This window comes from Nuphar pumila, chromosome 11, assembly GCF_984573655.1.
Source record: "Nuphar pumila chromosome 11, dmNupPumi1.hap1.1, whole genome shotgun sequence".
NCBI lineage: Eukaryota > Viridiplantae > Streptophyta > Magnoliopsida > Nymphaeales > Nymphaeaceae > Nuphar > Nuphar pumila.
Window position 1 is genome coordinate 116,961,761 of NC_143259.1, and position 7,983 is coordinate 116,969,743.

Here is a 7,983-nt window from a genome sequence, read left to right on the forward strand (position 1 = left end):
ATTTCATCTTCCCTGCCCTTCCTCTTATTGCCCATTTGCGTCTGTATTGTCTCTATGTTCCGTGAGTACTGCATTTTCCTAACAAGAAAACAGATCTAGAATAAACCAACATATCTTTTCTTTTTTGTTTTTTTTTGTTTGGTTACGTGCTATTTTAGTTCCTTTTAGAGTGTGGACTCGTATGCAAAATAAAGGCAAAATATTTGGAGTTCTTTTATCTATTTATTTTATTTTTGGTTTATTTTTTGTTTGTTTATTTGTGTGGAGAGTTAAACGGTGTTAGTTTGCTTTAGCTGAATTGTTATATGTTGTTATTTGGCTCAAAATTTACCTCTTTGGAATCAAGGTTTTCTCTTTCTTGTGCCAGAGAAAGCCTTTTTGGAGTTAAAAACCCACTTTATGAAATTGTTTAGTCCTAATTGATCATTCTTGAAAACTTTATAAGTTTAAAAAAATGAGGAGAGGGAACACCCTAGTTGCGGCAGCTCATGGTCATAGTTGCGGCAGATCATGGTAAGTGACACGTGGTGTTTATGATGAATACTGATGACAGGTATTGCCAATGCCGGGACAATTATCTTGCACTAGTTGGTTTGATATACTTCAGTTGAGTTAGAAGAAAAAAAAGAGACTAATCTCATCTTTCTACTCTCTTAAGGTAACTCTGTCATGGTGACTAACCTACCTAATGCTAAAGGAGGTTAGTATTGCACGAGAGGTACAGACTTGGTTGTATTCAGAGTTGCCAGTCGAGAAAGCGATATGGGAAGTAGAAGCGGGAAGCGAGGCACTTCTAAAATTTTAGGAAGCGGAAAGCGCAGGATGACTTATGAGCGAACCAGGAACCATCTCGAAAGCGACTTAAAAAGTGTATCGAAAGCGACCTAAGAAACGAAGAAAGAAGCGACATAAGAGTTAAGTGAGAAGCGAAAAGAAAGCGAATAAGAATCGAAAGGGAAAAAATGTAATTATATATTTTTATTTCACCAAAAAATAAGATTTATGTCATCATTGACAAAATAAAACATGTATTAAAGACAATAAATAATATAAGTTACAATTATCTAACAAATGCATCATATTGCAACTATCAATCATTTAAAAAATAATACATCAAGAGAAGATCATAATTCACATTCGTGTTGTAACCATTTAACAAATACATGCAACCACTAAATAATGCATTAAGAAAATAAATAAATTTGATTAAAAAACATACATTTTTCAACAAAAAAATCAAATGACTTGTTATTTGATATTGTGATTGTTGTAAATCTTGTGAACTCTTCAACATAGAAAATGAGAAATCAATAAACTCAAAGATTACATAGATATATGATTAAATTTTTAAGCTATAAAGTTCTAAACTATAATTATAAGATATAAAGTTTTAAACTATAAACTTAAAATTAACATAATCCACTACTTCATTCAAAATAAAAGTACATATCAAACCAATAAAATATTACAAGACCATGATAAAAAAAGTAACATAAAAGTTTCTAAGTTGGACTACTCAAACTATATCATCAAAAGAATAATTAAGAATTCAAGAGTTTATTAATCTGTCATCTTTCTCTTCTCCTTCAATCAGCAATAAATCGAGAACTTTCTGCATTATCACGTGCTTCTTGTCCTCCGCGATCGGCATGAATAATATGTAAAAGAGCATTAGCAACTCTTTCCATACTAGTAAAGGAAAGTTTGTACATCTTACTAACAACATAACTTGAACAAAAGAAATCGCAAGAGCTGCTATCAAGATGCAACTTATTTTTAAGCAAACAAAATAAAGTGTTCTGACCCACATGTCCTAATCGACAGTGCCAAATCTGTGAGTCTAATTTATTTCGTCCAAAAGTCAGATTTGCCTCTCGGGTGGACTGCTTATTATTTGTCCATACATAGAGTCCTCCTCTAACCGGTCCTACCTTGAGTACCTTCCCTGTCTGCTGATCCTTCACCACAAATTTATCAAAAATTCAAAATAGTAATGATTCTCTTGCGTGAACTTTACTACTGACATGAGATTCCTTTTAATATTTGGAACATGAAGAGCATGTTTCAAAATAAATAACTTGTTTTTGTGAGGAAGATAAACATTACTTGAGTGATTGACCTCTAGCTCAGTTCTATCACCAACCATTATAGAGTCCGGCCCCTTATATTCGAACTTGTTGTTCAGAAGTTGGTCATTGTCAGTGACATGATGAGTTGCGCCAGTGTCCGGGTACCAACTCTGATCTTGGGACAATCCCATTGCCAAGGCTGCAAAAACCTTAGGGATATCATAACAGGTCTTGGCCGTATGATTTTTTCGGCCACAAAACTAACAAATGACACCTTCCTTAGAGTTGTCCTTGGGTTTGAAGTTGTTGAAGAAGTTCAGACCATTGTTATTATTGTAATGTTAACCTCGGCGTCCATGATAAGAATTGCGACCTCTGCCACGTTGAGAGAAGAATGCAGTGGCTGATGCTTCAGTATTAGCAGCAACAGGTGTTGGTGATGATTTAGAGTTGAGCATTAGAAGTCGTTTCTCCTGATTTAACAGAAGATCATAGACTTCAACAAAACTGGGAATCACCTTAAAAGTGAAAATCGTTGTAATGAAACTCTCATAGTCGGAACTTAATCCGTTGAGAGTGTGATGAATAAGATCTGCATCTGAGATTCGGCCACTGCGCAGAGAGAATCGGCAAGGAACTTGACTTCATTTAAATAGTCGATCATTGTTTTGTCACCTTTCTTAATATTTTGGAGATCCTTCTTTAATTGAAGAATGTGCATGCTTGACTGAGATGCATAAGAGCGTTCAAGATGAAGCCACACATCACGAGCAGTAGTAATGCGTATGATTTGAACTCCTTCTGTAACAGTTGCTTTGATTCAGCTTAAGGCAAGCTGGTCAGAGCGCTTCCAAACATGAAACTCAGGATTAGGAACAGTTTTGTCACCTTCAACAATAGTTGGAGATGGGGCAGAGGAAGATCCATCGACGGACTTGATTAAATCCTGGCTATACATGACAGACTCAATCTGTGAGCGCCAGAGGAGATAGTTTGATCTATCAAGCTTCATAGAGACCAAACTGGAAAAGGCATTCCATTGAACGGTATGTGATGCTGAGAAGACTGAAGAAGAAGATCCTGTTGATCCTACTGACAACGCCATTAGAGCAATGGAGATTCACACACCGAGAATCTCTGATACCATGAAAAGTTAAAGAGACACTAACAATTTTAGCGTGGTTCGGTGTTTTGATCCACCTACTCCACGATACTAGACTCACTTTTTAACTTATCTCTACGTGAGCTAGTTTTTCCTTTTTATATATGGCAATATAAGGATCTTTTTTATTTGGCGTGTGAATCGCCTTTACAATAGGAATAATCTTTTGTTCCTTATTTTTTGCAACTACAATATCTTCAGTGATTGCTGCCTTGTGTTTGTTATAATCCAGCGCATGATTCCCAGATTTGGCAGTAACTGTTTTGAATTGCTGACCATTATCTATAGCCGAAACCTTAGAATGATCTGGATGTTGATCTTCACGGTTAGCTTTATCTTCAATGTGTAACATATTATGCAAACTTATATAAAATAAAGGGATTTGATCATTTTTAAGGGAAAAAGAATTTCTTATTTTCAATAGACGTCCAAATTTCCTCCTTTTTGACTGATTCATTCAAGGTTTTAAGAAGGTTTATATTTTTTTTCATTAATATGGTGGATTAAAGGTTTGCTAGAGTTTAGCACTCTTTGAGGTCAAAACAAATCAATGGATCGATAGGGCTGAAGTTATCTATGACAGACAATTGAAGGCACATTGGTTTTTAATGCCTATTCTTTCTGGAAAATGATGGTGAGAAGAAATATCGAGAGTATCAGATCATTGGCTTATTCTGACAATAAAGCGATACATTTTTTCATTACAACTAAGAAGAAAATTCCTTTAAATAATACAACTAATAAGACAACAAATAAAACAGGTTTTGAACATATGCATAAAGTCAAATGCACATTGAATAAGGACTATGCATAGTGCACCAATCACCAATGACAGATCGGAAGATCAACCCAGCTAACAATATTTTTCAATATTTACTGATAACCTTAATTTTGCTCCTAATTCAGTTTTTAAACACCGACAGACAATAGGTTTTGCTCATACAATCTGAACCAAACTACGATTAGTGGCAGTATCTCGCATGTATCAACCAAAGGTCAAAACCAAACATGCATGCTCATTAGACCAGCACCCTTTGCAAACTGCAAACTTGATGTTTAATGATAAACACTTATCTAAGCCAATGTCGAGCACTGAATCCCATTCATAACCAGATCAATGTAGCAACAGGCAAAGAGGAATACTTATAAGATGAGTACATACACACACACACACACAGACGTACACACCACACACACGAGTGTGCACGCATGCACACACACACACAGGTAGTTTATTTGGATAAACAGGTGCACGGGTGCACACACACATGCAGTTTTCTGATTGCAAACCAAAGTGGATCTTCTACTCCATGGTAGTTTATTTACGTCTGAAATGCAATGTTGAAGGAGGCTGACGAAATACAGAACCAGAGTTTGCTTTATCCATGATCATTCCCAAATTTCTTCATTCATTAAAGTTGAAGTAGGCTTCAAGAGCAGCCATGTTACTCTGGTCTTCCCACAACAGTCCCTTCAGCCATTCCTTTTCTCCTCTGATACTTTTTATTCTCTTAGAATGCTTCAGATCCAGAGGGAGCTTCTTTAGAATTGGACATTTGCTTACCTCAAGGAGTTCCAAGGAACTCAAGGGTAACATACCATCATATATGATGGATAATTTCTGCAAGTTATGGACATTGAAACTTGTTAATTTTGGGAGGACAATCTCTGCACCAACTTTACCTTCAATTATCATCTCCATTTCAGGGCAGTCAGACACCTCCAAGTAGTTTAGACTTTGCAATTGCTTCAACAAGGCACAAGTAAAGAGACTCTTCAACAGGTTGCAACCTTTAACTGTCAACTTTTCTAGGCTTTGGAAGTTTATGTGCCCCTCTGTTCCCATGCAAATGCGTTCCAGTTTTGGTAGCTCCTCCAGCTGAAGTAAACGTAAATCAGGAAATATAACCTCATTACAATCATTTCCGCTGACAAGTTCCTTCAAATCTGGACATGATGCTACTGAAAGTGCACGCATTTTTGTCAAATTCCTTGCCTGAAATGAACAAATCCCCTTGAAGTCAACACAACTCTCTATAGCCAATCCTTCAAGGCGATTTACCAGTGTACTGTTTAGAAGCCATTCAAGGCTCTCACAACTGTCTTTGATGGTGATGTCTAGAGTACTCAAACGTGTTAAGTTTGCCAAGTCCTGCAAATTTAGCCTATATCGCAACTCATCTGAGCTGTTCAGACCATCAGAACCTGTTGCCCAGTATCCATAGCTTCTATACATAATTAGTACTTCTAAGAATGGCAAACAGGCAAACAGATTAGGTGGGATTTTGTTGAGATTAAGAGTAAAGCCCATTCTAAGTATCCTCAGATTGTGCAGATTCACAAACCCTTCAGGCAACTCTTTTATGCCGGTCAAGTACAGGTCCAGCACTTGAAGATTGGGAAGATCTCCTACAACTTCTACATCCTCCAACTTCTTGCACAAGTAAAAATAGAGCGCACGAAGATTTTTCAGTGAAGATAGAGAGGATGGCAATGAAGAAATGCCAGTCCTACTGAGATTGAGTATTTTCAGAGCATGCATGGACTGAAAGAAACCACTTGGGATCCTTGTTAGCCTTTCATTTCCTTCTAGCAACAATGTCAACAGTTGGGGGCAATTTGGCTTGTCTGGAAGTCTATCTATGCAAGCCCCCATGAGTGAAATCCTCTTGGGTTTCTTCCATTTTTCTTCACTTGCTGATTCATGCACTCCTGTACCTGTCTTTGTCAAACACATAGGCTCATCTCTGGATGATGTGATCCACATAGCCATGTCCCGGACTAAATCATGCATCTTTACATTTCTAGAATAATTCCCACTTTCCAATAAGCATGCATCTTTAAGCTTGTTGATAATAGCACTACCCGTGTTGTCAACTTCCTTAAAATTATTTACAGCGTCCATGAAACCTTCCAAGTACCAATTTACACTCAAGAAGTACGTGAAAATGATCTCATCCTCAGGAAATAAAGAAAAATATAAGAAACAATTTTTGGTCACATCATCCAAGCAATCATAACTAAGTTTCAGACATTCAAAGACTTTGGGCTCCATGCCTTGAATCTCACCAGTAGACTGTTGCAGGGTCCTCAAGGCATTCTCCCACGGCCCCACATCCCTCTTGTTTCTCATGGCCTTTCCAACTGTGCTAATGGCCAGTGGTAAACCCCCACACTCCTTCAAGACCTTCATTGCAGTTTCTTCTATGGTTGGTTGCAGGATCACATCTCCTGCCTTCTCAAGAAACAGCTTCCATGCATCACCCTTAGACATGACTTCCACCTTGAGGTTTATGTTGGTCTCCATGGCATTGCATACATCCAGAGATCTACTCACTACCACGACTTTACAACCATTATCTCTGGTGGGATTTGGCATTCCCAACTCATGCAGTTCAAAGCCAGCCCAGACATCATCTAAGATCAATAGGTACTTTCTCTTCTTCAACCTTGCAAACACTTGACGTGCTCTTTCCTCTGTTCCAGAATCCTCATGCCAAGAGACGAGCAAATCTCCAGCAATGTTATTTTGGATTTTTTGATAGTTAGGATTTCTGGATACAGTGATAAAGCAAACATAATCGAAACCACCAACTTGGTTGAACACATGCTTTACCAGGGTGGTCTTGCCGATTCCTCCCATCCCATAGATGCCAATCCTAGTGGTTGTTTTATCTTGTATGTAACTGAGAACCCTCTGGATTGTTGCAGGGGCTCCCTCTTGGCCATCCAATGGTACGGTAGGAATTTCTAGTGCCAACTCTTCCTTTGAGGTTGATGCCTTGGCATCAAAACTTCTTCGACCGCTGTGGTCGATTACATCCATGGGTTTAAGGCTCTTTAGCTGCTTTTGCTTCGTTTATACTAAAGACGACCAACAATTGGGAAAGGACATCAGCAGAAGCACTCACAAAGAGTCACCAAGCAAGAGCTTACCTTTGCCGGCAGGGGGGTGTATCCATGCTGTTGACTCCTGGCAGACTGTACAACAGAAGATGAAAGGTGATCAAGTGCAGCGACACATTGCATTTGGCCTTATCTCGTATGGGTGGTATCGTACTGCACAAAGAATAAAAAGAAAGGCATCTCAAAGTGTGGCTTGGAGGATCCAAGTGGCTTCAAGAAGTCAGTCAGGAAACAGGAGTGCAACTAGGCCCAAGGGGTTTGGTGCGAGAGGGTGTTGCGGGGGGAGGGACATATAACCCTGCCCCCGTTTGGTGCAGTCAAATAGTGAACATCAGCTCCTTGCATTAATGAGAGCAAGGGATAACTTCTTGCTCAGCCGAAGTCTGGCAACTTTTTAGAGGTAAGGGGTGCGCCACGTCGAGACAGCAACCACCCGTAAGTACATCAGGCTTAACCAAAGCGATTAGGTCTCTGTTTCATGATGGGTTTCTCCATCCTTCATGAAAAAAAAAAACTGCAACTTGACGTTTGTTTTATTCCAGGAGCCAACTCAAAAAGGAGAGAGGGAGAGAGAGCATATACATGGTTGAAATTTCTGGTGAATCAGATCCATTCTGATCATAAATTGGATGTGGATCCAAGATGCATGATATGATCGTATTCGTAGGCACTCTCTTGCAGATTCGCGTCCACTTAAGATTTTAACAGGTCAGGCTAAATATGGTGGGCTGATCTATTGGATCTCAGACAGAGACGTGATCCAGATCAAAAAGTCGGAGCAGGGTCCAACTGGTGCACTACTGATCCAGATCATTATCTCACCTTGGCCTGCTTAGCATGAGTTAC

At 38.8% G+C, this 7,983-nt stretch overlaps 1 protein-coding gene across 1 annotated transcript; it reads right to left on the reverse strand.

Moving 5' to 3' along the window:
- Positions 1-4,351: 4,351 nt before the first annotated feature.
- On the reverse strand, positions 4,352-7,424 carry LOC149823039 (disease resistance protein At4g27190-like). Its single transcript, XM_089981391.1, has one exon. It carries the CDS (start codon positions 7,055-7,057, stop codon positions 4,637-4,639), a length of 2,421 nt encoding a protein of 806 aa, XP_089837517.1. The 5' UTR covers positions 7,058-7,424; the 3' UTR covers positions 4,352-4,636.
- Between the last annotated feature and the right edge of the window lie 559 nt (positions 7,425-7,983).

What these genes read in the sequence shown, in the direction of transcription:
- LOC149823039 (XM_089981391.1), bottom strand. Translation starts at nt 7,057, where the DNA reads ATGGATGTAATCGACCACAGCGGTCGAAGAAGTTTTGATGCCAAGGCA.